Source organism: Anomaloglossus baeobatrachus, chromosome 6 (genome assembly GCF_048569485.1).
Source record: "Anomaloglossus baeobatrachus isolate aAnoBae1 chromosome 6, aAnoBae1.hap1, whole genome shotgun sequence".
Lineage (NCBI taxonomy): Eukaryota > Metazoa > Chordata > Amphibia > Anura > Aromobatidae > Anomaloglossus > Anomaloglossus baeobatrachus.
In genome coordinates this window covers 42007045-42020938 of record NC_134358.1, presented here as the reverse complement: position 1 = coordinate 42020938, position 13894 = coordinate 42007045, and the positions used below count along the sequence as shown (strand labels likewise).

Sequence of the window (13894 nt, the reverse complement as noted above, 5' to 3'; positions counted from 1 at the left end):
CTGTTTGGGCCTAGTTTCACTTTCGGCTTCTCTGTATGTTTTGCATACAGCGCCGCCCACCGCCCGGCCAGCAGAGACGAGGGCACTCCCCTCTAGAGGGACGTCCCCTCCTCTGTCTACCCCCCTGTATCTCTGTGTCCTCTGTGTTTTCCCGCTCCTGGGCTTAATCACGCCCCCCCTCCTTCTCCCAGCGCCATCTTTCTCAGCGTTTTTCACACTGAGAAGCGCTGGATGCTGCAGCTCCATACTTTCTGGACGCTGTCACTTTACAGGGGAGAGGTGAAGTCCGGAGGATACACAGAGAACAGGGCTGGTAAGCCACAACCTATGGTTGTGGATTTTTATACACTCAGGCTTTCTACAGCAGTGTGTTTTGGCTGCAGAGCTTCCTCCACAGCAGCATGTCTGTCACTAGGAGCAAGGCTGCAAACATGTATGCTATATGCACTGCTTGCAAGCTAATTCTGCCAGAGCCTAGCACGTACCCACATTGTGATAACTGTGCTAATATGGTTGTGTCTCAGCCTGGAGCCTCCGCAGGGGTCCCTCCGGCTGCTTCGGTCCAGGTGGCTGAGCCCCCGGCTTGGGTAGCATCCTTTACACAGGCTCTTTCCAAGTCGTTTGCCGATTCTATGGGGCAGCTGTCCCAGACGCTGCTGTCTATGCATCAGCCTCCCCCTCAGGGTGTCTCTGCGGCTCCGAGCTCTGCAGAACCCTCAGAGCATGTCCTAGGACCCCGTCCCCCTAAACGGAGACGCACGGACCCTCCTCCTTCCTCGTCCCACGGCTCTGATTCACAAGCCGAGGTGCAGGGCGAGGAGGATTCGTTTACTGTGGGCTCAGACGCTGCCTCTATGTACCCCATTGACTTGTCTGAGAGCGATGCGGACGTTAGTGACTTGATTGCGTCCATTAACTCCGTTCTGAACCTTAACCCACAGGAGTCAGAGGATCAACCCTCTCTGGTAGAGGTACACCAGTTTACCTCTCCTAAGAAACCTAGGAGTATGTTTTTTAACCACTCCAGCTTTCAGACCACTGTTAACAAGCCTAGGGCCTGTCCTGACAAGCGTTTTCCGAAACGCAGCTCAGATGACCGTTTCCCGTTTCCACCGGAGGTGGTTAAGGACTGGGCCCAGTCCCCAAAGGTAGACCCTCCAGTGTCCAGAATCTCAGCCCGCACAGTAGTTGCGGTGGCCGACGGCACTTCTCTTAAAGATCCCACTGACCGCCAGGTTGACCTTCTGGCCAGGTCTGTATTTGAGGCGGCAGGAGCCTCCTTCTCTCCGTCCTTTGCGGCGGTGTGGGCTCTTAAGGCTATCTCTGCCTCTCTGACGGAGATTCATTCCCTCTCCAGAGACTCTATTCCTGAGATGGATACCTTAACCGCCCGAGCTTCAGCTTTTGCATCCTACGCCATGTCTGCCGTCCTGGAAGCTTCTCACCGCACGGCAGTGGCCTCCGCTAACTCCCTCGCGATCCGCAGGATCTTGTGGCTTCGAGAGTGGAAAGCGGACGCTTCCTCTAAGAAGTACCTTGCGAGTCTCCCTTTTACTGGATCACGGCTGTTTGGGGAACAGCTGGATGACATAATTAAGGAGGCTACTGGCGGGAAGAGTACTTCCTTGCCACAAGCTAAACCCAAGAAACCTACCCAGGGCAGGAACCAATCGAGGTTTCGTTCCTTTCGTTCCTCTAACTGGTCATCTTCTAAGCCCACGGTTTCGTCCACTACCGCCAAGGACCGTAAATCCAACTGGCGCGCAAAGCCGCGCCCTCAAAAGACCGGAGGAGCCGCTGCCACCAAGGCAGCCTCCTCGTGACTATCTGGCCGCGCCAGCAACGTCCTTGGTCGGGGGCAGGCTCTCCCACTTTGGCGACGTGTGGTTGCAACACGTCTCCGATCAGTGGGTGCGGGATATCATCACCCACGGCTACAGGATACCTTTTTCTTCCAGCCCGCCAAACAGATTTTTTCTGTCCACCCCCCCCTGCTCCAAAGCCGCCGCCTTCTCTCAGGCCGTGGCATCCCTGCAGGCCAACGGTGTAATTGTTCCGGTCCCCGCCCGGGAACGGTTCAGAGGTTTCTACTCAAACCTCTTTCTAGTTCCCAAAAAGGACGGTTCCTCCCGGCCCATCCTGGATCTCAAGCTTCTCAACAAGCATGTTCAGGTGCGGCACTTTCGCATGGAATCTCTAAGATCGGTCATTGCCTCAATGACCCAGGGAGATTTTCTAGCATCCATCGACATCAGAGATGCCTATCTGCATGTGCCTATTGCGGTCTCACACCAACGTTGGCTACGCTTTGCGATCGGAGAGGAACATTTCCAGTTCGTGGCTCTTCCCTTTGGCTTAGCCACGGCCCCCCGAGTGTTCACCAAAGTCATGGCAGCAGTGGTTGCTGTCCTACACCTCCAGGGATTGGCAGTGATTCCTTACCTGGACGACCTTCTAGTCAAGGCCTCATCCAGTGTAGACTGCCAACGGAGTGTCTCTCTCACTGTCGCCACGCTAATTCAGTTCGGGTGGCTTGTCAACCTCCCCAAGTCGACTCTGACCCCGACCCAGGTACTCTTATACCTAGGGATGCAATTCGAGACTCTGCCGGCACTTGTCAAGTTGCCCTTAGTCAAACGGCAGTCCCTTCGTCTGGCGGTGCGCTCTCTGCTGAGGCACCGCCGTCATTCTCTCAGACGCCTCATGCAGGTGCTGGGTCAGATGGTGGCGTCCATGGAAGCGGTTCCCTTTGCCCAGTTCCATCTGCGTCCCTTGCAGCTGGACATTCTCCGCTGTTGGGACAAGCGGATCTCTTCTTTGGACAGGCTAGTGGCTCTGTCATCACAGGCCAGGAACTCCCTACAGTGGTGGCTTCAGCCCCTCTCCCTGTCACAGGGGCGGTCCTTCCTGACTCCGTCCTGGGTGATTCTCACCACGGATGCCAGCCTCTCCGGTTGGGGAGCGGTGTTTCTCCATCACCGAGCACAGGGCACTTGGACTCCGTCCGAATCAGCCCTCCCGATCAATGTGCTGGAGATCAGAGCTGTGTTTCTAGCTCTCCTAGACTTTCACCACCTACTGGCGGGCAAGCACATTCGGGTTCAGTCGGACAACGCGACGGCGGTTGCCTACATCAATCACCAGGGCGGAACTCACAGCCGTCTGGCGATGTTGGAGGTTCAACGAATCCTCCAGTGGACGGAGGACTCAAAGTCCACCATATCTGCAGTCCACATCCCAGGCGTGGAAAACTGGGAGGCCGATTATCTCAGCCGTCAAACCGTGGACGGCGGCGAGTGGGCCCTGCATCCGTCAGTGTTCAGATCAATCTGCCGCAAGTGGGGCACTCCGGAAGTAGATCTAATGGCTTCCCGGCACAACAACAAGGTTCCGGTTTACGTGGCTCGCTCCCACGATCCTCAAGCCTTCGCAGCAGACGCACTGGTTCAGGATTGGTCTCAGTTCAGTCTGGCCTATGTGTTTCCCCCTCTGGCGCTCCTGCCCAGGGTTCTGCGCAAGATCCGAATGGAGGGCCGTCGAGTCATACTCATTGCTCCGGACTGGCCCAGGCGAGCCTGGTACCCAGACCTGCTCCGCCTGTCCGTAGAGATCCCGTGGCATCTCCCGGACCGCCCAGACCTTCTCTCTCAAGGTCCGTTCTTCCGCCAGAATTCTGCGGCTCTCAGATTGACGGCGTGGCTCTTGAGTCCTGGATCCTGACGGCTTCAGGCATTCCCTCTGAGGTCATCTCCACCATGACTCAGGCTCGGAAGTCTTCTTCGGCCAAGATTTACCACAGGACTTGGAGGATTTTCCTGTCCTGGTGTCGCTCTTCCGACCATGCCCCTTGGCCGTTCTCCTTGCCGACCATCCTGTCTTTCCTACAGTCTGGCCTACAACTAGGACTGTCCCTCAATTCCCTCAAGGGACAGGTGTCGGCTCTGTCGGTATTGTTCCAGCGGCGTATCGCTCGACTGGCTCAGGTGCGCACCTTCATGCAGGGCGCATCTCACATCATTCCTCCTTACCGACGACCTTTAGATCCCTGGGACCTTAATTTGGTCCTCACGGCCTTACAGAAACCCCCTTTTGAGCCTCTCAAGGAGGTTCCTTTGTCTAGACTTTCACAGAAAGTTGTCTTTCTAGTAGCCATAACTTCTCTCAGGAGAGTTTCTGATTTGGCTGCGCTTTCTTCGGAATCCCCCTTTTTGGTGTTTCACCAAGACAAGGTGGTTCTTCGTCCGACTCCGGACTTTCTTCCTAAGGTGGTGTCTTCCTTCCACCTTAACCAGGACATTTCATTGCCCTCTCTTTGTCCGGCCCCTGTGCATCGCTTTGAGAAGGCGTTGCACACCTTGGATTTGGTGCGGGCGCTCCGCATCTATGTGTCTCGCACCGCCGTTTTTCGGCGGTGCACCTCACTTTTCGTGCTAACCACGGGTCAGCGCAAGGGTCTCTCGGCATCCAAACCGACCTTGGCTCGTTGGGTTAGGTCGGCTATCGCCGATGCCTACCAGTCTTCTCAGGTGCCTCCCCCGTCGGGGATTAAGGCGCACTCGACCAGAGCTGTCGGTGCCTCCTGGGCTTTCAGGCACCAGGCTACGGCTCAGCAGGTGTGTCAGGCTGCCACTTGGTCCAGTCTGCACACTTTTTCGAAGCACTACCAAGTGCATGCTCATGCTTCGGCAGATGCGAGCTTGGGCAGACTCATCCTTCAGGCGGCTGTCGCCCATTTGTGAAGTTAGGTTTTGCCTACTTCTCAGTTTAGTTTATTTCCCACCCATGGACTGCTTTGGAACGTCCCATGGTCTGGGTCTCCCATAAAGGAACGTTAAAGAAAAAGAGAATTTTGTTTACTTACCGTAAATTCTTTTTCTTATAGTTCCGACATGGGAGACCCAGCTCCCTCCCTGTTGCCTGTTGGCAGTTTTTGTTCCGTGTGCTTCACGGCTGTTGTTAGTAGACAGAGTTCTGGTTTTGCCGAGTTTTACTCTATCTCTACTTATGGGTGGATGTCCTCCTTCAGCTTTTGCACTGAACTGGGTAGATTGTCATCCAGGGGGTGTATATAGCCCGGAGGGAGGAGCTACACGTTTGAGTGTAGTGCTTTGTGTGTCCTCCGGAGGTCGCTAGCTATACACCCATGGTCTGGGTCTCCCATGTCGGAACTATAAGAAAAAGAATTTACGGTAAGTAAACAAAATTCTCTTTTTTGAGATCTCTCCACAGGTGTTCTATGGGATTCAGGTCTGGACTCATTGCTGGCCACTTTAGTAGTCTCCGGTGCTTTCTCTCAAACCATTTTCTAGTGCTTTTTAAGTGTGTTTTGGGTCATTGTCCTGCTGGAAGAGCCATGACCTCTGAGGGGGCCCAGCTTTCTCACACTGGGCCCTACATTATGCTGCAAAATTTGTTGGCAGTCTTCAGACTTCATAATGCCATGCACATGGTCAAGCAGGCCAGTGCCAGAGGCAGCAAAGCAACCCCAAAACATCAGGGAACCTCCACCATGTTTGACTGTAGGGACCGTGTTCTTTTCTTTGAATGCCTCTTTATTTTTTCCTGTAAACTCTATGTTGATGGCTTTTCCCAAAAAGCTCTACTTTTGTCTCATCTGACCAGAGAACATTCTTCCAAAACGTTTTAGGCTTTCTCAGGTAAGTTTTGGCAAACTCCAGCCTGGCTTTTTTATGTCTTGGGGTAAGAAGTGGGGTCTTCCTGGGTATCCTACTATACAGTGCCTTTTCATTCAGACGCCCACGGATAGTACGGGTTGACACTGTTGTACCCTCGGACTGCAGGGCAGCTTGAACTTGTTTGGATGTTAGTCGAGGTTCGTTATCCACCATCCGCACAATCTTGCGTTGAAATCTCTCATCAATTTTTCTTTTCCTTCCACATCTAGGGAGGTTAGCCACAGTGCCATGGGCTTTACACTTCTTGATGACACTGCGCACCGTAGACACAGGAACTTTCAGGTCTTTGGAGATGGACTTGTAGCCTTGAGATTGCTCATGCTTCCTCATAATTTGGATTCTCCAGTCCTCAGACAGTTCTTTGGTCTTCTTTCTTTTCTCCATGCTCAATGTGGTACACACAAGGACACAGGGCAGAGGTTGAGTCAACTTTAATCCATTTCAACTGGCTGCAAGTGTGATTTAGTTATAGCCAACACCTGTTAGGTGCCACAGGTAAGTTACAGGGGCTGTTATTATACAAATTAGAGAAGCATCACATGATTTTTCAAACAGTGCCAATACTTTTGTCCACCCCATTTTCTATGTTTGGTGAGGAATTATATCCAATTTGGCTTTATGACAATTTTTTTTTATTTTTTCATTGAAGACAAATTAAATGAAGATAATACCAAAGAATTTGTGATTGCAATCATTCTCAGGAAGAAACTGAGTATTCTCTGACAGAATTGCAGGGGTGCCAATACTTTTGGCCAGGACTGTATTAAGCAAAAAATGAACAGTCATTGCACTTTGAGAAAATTGTGATGACTAGGTCATATCATCTCCTAAACCATTCTTATGGGGGTCTTGAAAGCATGCAATGGTCCAAGAAAGGACAAGTGATGAATTGGAAATAAGGACCTGTGCGCTCAAGGTTTGTTGATGTATCGCGGGTGGGGAGAACGCCGTCGCTGCTGCGCTCTCGCTAACGCTCGGGTCCGGCGCTGCTGCGGCTGCTGCTCGGTGGCTCGAGCGGTGGGCCGGATCCGGGGACTCAAGTGGTGCTCCTCGCCCGTGAGTGAAAGGGGTCGTTGGTTTGGGGGATTTAGTCCGTGACGCCACCCACGGGTCGGGGTGAAGATAGGCACTGCAGTGCTTCTCCCCGGACAGGTGATGGCGGCTGTCTTTCCCTGCACCTTGATGTTCTCCTTCTGACTACTATGGATTCCCAACGGTAGTCCGCTCCCCGGTGTATGGGTACCGGAGGAGCCCGTTTGCCCGCAGACGCTGGCCCTTGGGTCTCTAGCCTTAGGCGATAGCTGTATACCCTCACGGTGTGGGCTGTTGCCTTCATTCGGGACTTTTGCTGTTGCGAAACCCCTGGGGTTCCAGTCAAATTCGGATCTGACTATTGTCGGCGGCTCCAAGCCTGGTCGGGGTCCGATGGCCCTGCCTGTGTGTGCTGGCTTCACTTCGCTCCCCGGTCGGTACCGGCGGGCCGTCGCCCGTCCCCGGTCCTACGGTTCCGCGTTGCTCCACCACTACTGCAGACGGCCACCACTGTCTGCCAACCTTGCTGTCAGTGCCTGGGCCCCAAACCCAGACACCCAAGTGTTTACTCCTCTCACTTCCACCTCCTGGACTAAACTGTCACTTTTCCTGTCTCCAGGCCTGTGAACTCCTCGGTGGGTGGGGCCAACCGCTTAGCTCCGTCCCACCTGGTGTGGACATCAGACACTGGAGGGAGGCAACAAGGGTTTTTGTTTGGCTGGTGTCCCTGTCTAATGGGGGTGGGGGGTGTTTGTATGTTATTTGTGACGACCTGGCTAGGCCAGGGCGCCACAGATGCGCATAGGGAGTCAAAAATAGCTCATCTGATGCGATCCTGCAGTAGAGCTACTGCATAGGAAAGTGCTGAAATAGTTCCTGCAAATCCTGCTGGTTATGATGGAAAGGTGTCGGAATGAGCAGAGCATCTCAGCTTACTGTGTATGGGTTGATGTAGTTGTAGGTGGACACCTACAGCTAAAAGTGCCATTGGGGGCACGTGAGCATCGGAACTAGACCATGGGGCAGTGGAAGAACGTGACCCGGTCTAATGATTTAGCATTTTCTTTTACAACATGTGGACGGCCGAGTGTGTGACTTACCTGGTGATGTATTGACATTCATGTTACTGATCTATATATTGCACCGCCACCAAGTGCCCCTTCTTATGGCAGCTGTGTTCCCTACCACTCTCACACTACTCTCAGTCGGCAGTACAATGCTGCAAATACACGTCAAAAACTGAAAACATCTGAAAGAGATCAAGGTGATATTTGACTCCAAATCCCCCAGATCTCAGTTTGGTGGGAAGTGCTGGAAAAACAAGTCTGATCCATTGAGTCATTTACAGAACTTAAAAGGGTTACTGCCCTCTTCATAGATGGATATTGCTGGATTGTGCTTGTCAATTTTGCAATTTACTGCTTCTCAAAATTTACAGTCGTTCTTGAAATATTGTCACGAGGGACTATGGGCATAGAGGAAAACGAGGGTTCCTAAGCTGAGCACCAGACTAGGGGGCCCTGTGCAATCCCTATTCTCAGAGATACCCTTAATGGTGAGGATGTCTGAGTCTCCTTCCTTTCCCTGCTCCTGACCAGCCCCAAGGGGGGCCGGGACAGGAGTGTGATCTAATCCACAGAAATAGTGATTGGCTTCCTTACAACATGTGATGAAAGAAACCTAATAAACAGGCTAGCAGAGGTTAACTCTTGCTAGCCTGTCTAAGAATGAGCAGACAGCAGGTCGAAGCCCGGGTCTGCCTGAGCTGATCAAAAAAAAAAAACAGAGAAACCATCGGACGGAGAGTCAGACTCAGCAATGTGAACAGAGCCTGATGCCACCATGACAGTAGGCGATTTTTCTGCAAAACTCCGTGTGGAAGATATTAGCACTTTTCTTTAGGGCCTGTTACATGTGAGATTGACCACCGCTGCTGTCTAGCTTGTTAACACTACAGGATTAGGAGATAATGGTGTGCTCATTTGCTTTGTGGGTTTCCTGGAAAAGAAGTCAAAGAACTTTGAAAACGCATTGAGAATAAATTGCGCTATTATCTTCAACTCTGCATATTGGAATTCTTTGTGGAGACACCACCAGCATCACAGGTTAGCCACATCTCCAGCCACTTTAATACCGGTGATCCTAGTTTCACGATTGACAGAAAGTCCTGTGGTTTCTGGCCATAGAAGGTCACAGCGTTTGGCTGCACCAAATTTTTCCTGACTTTCCATTGTTCTTGCTGTCAGTATTCATTGGTATATGTAGCTTTCTTGCTGGATTCATCTCTTTCCCTTTTGGACCCAGCAGGAGCTCGCCTTCATTGCTGAACTTCTACCTGAGTCATCTGTAGATAAGTAGTTCATGCTTTTCCCCCCTGTGTGTCCTCCTTGTGTTGTCTATAGTGTTTAATGGGGTTGATGAAAAGCTCATCCCATCCGTTCCCTATTTAGGGTCCAGCACTAGGGATACCTAGGGTCAGGTATCCAGTTTGGTGCATAGGTGTGGAACCTATCTAGGGTGGTGAGGGACCCCAGGGACCAGCAGTAGGTTTGGCCAGGGGTCACCATCTTCCCTTTCCCTAGACACAGGGTTTCCTTTCCCTTCCCATTCATTTGGTACTTTCCCGTACCTAGCGTGACACTGAGTTAGCTTCAAAGCAGTGCTTACAAGCTTAATAGTAAAAAGCTTGTCAGCCCTGATCATGTTCTGCTTGTAAAGCAGATAACAAGCCGTAAACTAAAGAAAAATGTTAAAATCTCAAGAACGGCTGAAGATGTTAACAAACAGTAAATAGCTAAATTGCTCTATCTGACAATATCTATCTATAAAGAAGGGAAGAACCCACTAAAGCCTCTGCTGCCATCATACTGGTGCCGGATACTAAAGGACCAGGGAATCCATCTGAACCTAATGATCTGTTCCAGATATGATGCAACCCACAAATTTGAGTCATGTTGCTGGGTGCCATCAAGGGATATACAACCTACAATAGCCCTCAGTCCAGTAGACCACTGCGCAACCAGCTCTGTCCTCACCTATTGTACCATCACCCATTCCCTGTAGACTGTGAGCCCTCGCGGGCAGGGTCCTCTCTCCTCCTATACCAGACTGTTTTGTACTGTTAATGATTGTTGTACGTATACCCTCTTTCACTTGTAAAGCGCCATGGAAAAAATGGCACTATAATCTAATATATAAAGCTGAATGTGTGTGTGTATGTGTGTGTGTGTGTGTGTGTGTATGTCCGGGATTGGCATCTGCACCGTCGCAGCTACAGCCACAAAATTTTGCACACTCACACTTCTGGACCCTGAGAGCGTCATCGGCTATGTTTCGAGGGGATAATTTAACCCCGCTCTTTACAGTTATTCGCCAAAAAACCTGCCTCCATTAAAGCGAATGGAGCTGGGAGCCACAGTGCAGCTAGAACTTCAGAAGAATGCACAGCCACGCCCTTATATGGAATGTTGGCGTGTCACAATGCAGCCAGGGAAAGAGACAGACACAGACAGGGTAAGAAGCAGACATAGACAGGGTAAGAGACAGACACAAAGAGACAGACACAGACAAAGAGACAGACTGACAGGGAAAGAGACAGACAGGGAAAGAGAGGGAAAGAGAGAGACAGGTTAAGAGACAGACACAGACAGGTAAAGAGACAGACACAGGGAGACAGACAGGGAGAGAGAGGGAAAGAGACAGACAAGGTAAGAGACAGACAAAGACAGTTAAAGAGACAGATACAGGGAAAGAGACAGAGGGAAAAAAGGAAAGAGGCAGAAAGGGAAAGAGAGGGAAAGAGACAGACAGGGAAAGAGAGGGAAAGAGACAAACAGGGAAAGAGACAGACAGGGAAAGTGACAGAGATGGACAGACAGGGAAAGAGATAGATAGACAGACAGGGAAAGAGATTGAGACAGATGGAGAAAGAGACAGAGACAGTCAGAGACAGACAGGGAAAGAGACAGACAGACAAAGAGATAGAGAGAGAGAGACAGAGAGAGAGATATATACAGAGGGGGAGACAGATATTATAATTACATTTATATCTATTTGTTTTGTGGTTTTTGTGTGCAGAATACATTTTTGTTAATACATTCTATTTTGTTAACAGCAGTTATTAACACGGGCGAAGCCGGGTAGTACAGCTAGTAATACATAATATATATATATATATATATATATATATATATATATATATATATATATACAGTTAGGTCCAGAAATATTTGGACAGTGACACAATTTTCGCGAGTTGGGCTCTGCATGCCACCACATTGGATTTGAAATGAAACCTCTACAACAGAATTCAAGTGCAGATTGTAACGTTTAATTTGAAGGTTTGAACAAAAATATCTGATAGAAATTGTAGGAATTGTACACATTTCTTTACAAACACTCCACATTTTTGGAGGTCAAAAGTAATTGGACAAATAAACCAAACCCAAACAAAATATTTTTATTTTCAATATTTTGTTGCGAATGCTTTGGAGGCAATCACTGCCTTAAGTCTGGAACCCATGGACATCACCAAACGCTGGGTTTCCTCCTTCTTAATGCTTTTCCAGGCCTTTACAGCCGCAGCCTTCAGGTCTTGCTTGTTTGTGGGTCTTTCCGTCTTAAGTCTGGATTTGCGCAAGTGAAATGCATGCTCAATTGGGTTAAGATCTGGTGATTGACTTGGCCATTGCAGAATGTTCCACTTTCTTGCACTCATGAACTCCTGGGTAGCTTTGGCTGTATGCTTGGGGTCATTGTCCATCTGTACTATGGAGCGCCGTCCGATCAACTTTGCGGCATTTGGCTAAATCTGGGCTGAAAGTATATCCCGGTACACTTCAGAATTCATCCGGCTACTCTTGTCTGCTGTTATGTCATCAATAAACACAAGTGACCCAGTGCCATTGAAAGCCATGCATGCCCATGCCATCACGTTGCCTCCACCATGTTTTACAGAGGATGTGGTGTGCCTTGGATCATGTGCCGTTCCCTTTCTTCTCCAAACTTTTTTCTTCCCATCATTCTGGTACAGGTTGATCTTTGTCTCATCTGTCAATAGAATACTTTTCCAGAACTGAGCTGGCTTCATGAGGTGTTTTTCTGCAAATTTAACTCTGGCCTGTCTATTTTTGGAATTGATGAATGGTTTGCATCTAGATGTGAACCCTTTGTATTTACTTTCATGGAGTCTTCTCTTTACTGTTGACTTAGAGACAGATACACCTACTTCACTGAGAGTGTTCTGGACTTCAGTTGATGTTGTGAACGGGTTCTTCTTCACCAAAGAAAGTACGCGGCGATCATCCACCACTGTTGTCATCCGTGGACGCCCAGGCCTTTTTGAGTTCCCAAGCTCACCAGTCAATTCCTTTTTTCTCAGAATGTACCCGACTGTGGATTTTGCTACTCCAAGCATGTCTGCTATCTCTCTGATGGATTTTTTCTTTTTTTTCAGCCTCAGGATGTTCTGCTTCACCTCAATTGAGAGTTCCTTAGACCGCATGTTGTCTGGTCACAGCAACAGCTTCCAAATGCAAAACCACACACCTGTAATCAACCCCAGACCTTTTAACTACTTCATTGATTACAGGTTAACAAGGGAGACGCCTTCAGAGTTAATTGCAGCCCTTAGAGTCCCTTGTCCAATTACTTTTGGTCCCTTGAAAAAGAGGAGGCTATGCATTACAGAGCTATGATTCCTAAACCCTTTCTCCGATTTGGATGTGAAAACTCTCATATTGCAGCTGTGAGTGTGCACTTTCAGCCCATATTATATATATAATTGCATTTCTGAACATGTTTTTGTAAACAGCTAAAATAACAAAACTTGTGTCACTGTCCAAATATTTCTGGACCTAACTGTATATATATATATATATATATATATATATATATATATAAAATGAATATATAAATGCCATATGAATGGTGAAAGTATCTGATGACGAACTCTGAGTACAGGCTATACTGCTTTACAGAAACTCCCTAGTTGCAGCTATTGCTCGTTACATGAAACTATGGATGAATCACACAACTCAGCACACGTGCGCTGGTTAAGGAAGCCTGTATCCAGAACCGGGAGATGCACAGCCGGTAGAGGGGCACCGGTTACCATCTGTCCCATTACTCCGCTGATGGTGACATAAGAAGATGCTCAACAAAAAAAAAATTAGGAAATTTTCCTATATTAAAGATATTCTTTCCCCGTACCCCAGTTGCGCAAAACAACACATTAGGAAAGGATTAACTAGTAACAGGCTGGCTGAGATATTACACACAGAGCTGGCTGTAAACCAAGGAATGCAATAGCTGACATTGCCTAACAAGTCAATTATAGCTCAGGGCTCTGCTGAGTATGGATTGACGGCCCCAGCCTACGACAGCAGTTCCCTGGGCAGACAAAGGTATAGTTGTCCATAAATGTGTTATGCTGAGAGGGCTGAAAAGTAATAATAGCTTACTGTGCAACTGTGATTTCCCAAGTGCCAAAATACGGGCAACAAATGGTGCCCTGCAAAGAGGCTTTGTCCAGATTAATGGCACCCATGTGGCATCATCCATGTATACAGACATGTAACTAGCCCTATTTGTGAGAATTCATCTAATCTATCAATTGCAAAAGATGTATAGGACCCAACACTTCCATGAATATGTGCCGCCCCAGCAGCGGATCGAACCGCTCGGATCCGGGGGTAGTGTTCGATCGTAGCTCGAGGGTCTCCGGACCCGGGGCTTAGGGGCCACACTCAGAATGTAAAAGGGAGTATTTACAGGAGATTTGGTATAGTTCGTGATGCCACCCGTGGTGTACAGTAATTAGGAGTACTGCCGCTGACGTTGGGAGTACCCGGGGTGATGGAGTGGGGCAGCTAGGTGACGTTGCCCTCCATGGGTAGGGGTAGGGCCCAAGACTCTGGATGGTGATGCAGGGAAACAGTGCAGGGGTCAGTCGGGTGCTCACTCAGAAATGAAGCAGACGCTGACAACAGGGTAAACAAAGTCTCTGAATGCCGCTGCCTCTCAAGGGGAGCTCGTCCGGGTCCTGTCCCCTGCAGTGCTGCTGGTGGTCTGTAACCTGCCTCCTGGCACTAAATTTTAGAGTGTCCGTTGTGGTCAGGTAGCTTGGAGCTATCCGGGCCCCACTCCCCACTGTGGCTAAGTGAAGG

The 13894-nt window shown here is 49.5% G+C and overlaps 1 protein-coding gene across 3 annotated transcripts in view; it reads left to right on the top strand.

Annotated features, from left to right (window-relative positions):
* The first annotated feature begins 216 nt into the window (after positions 1-216).
* Positions 217-13894, top strand: part of LOC142317000 (uncharacterized) — a 188430-nt gene continuing 174752 nt past the window's right edge. For 2 of the 3 annotated variants that reach the window (XM_075352870.1, XM_075352871.1), the window contains exon 1: positions 217-5189. In XM_075352870.1, coding sequence (XP_075208985.1) covers positions 2188-3720 — 1533 coding nt within the window. In that variant the 5' untranslated portion in view covers positions 217-2187 and the 3' untranslated portion in view covers positions 3721-5189. Of the gene's footprint in view, positions 5190-5928; positions 6192-13894 lie in introns of those variants that run through there. The other variant, XR_012754653.1, reaches the window with a different exon arrangement.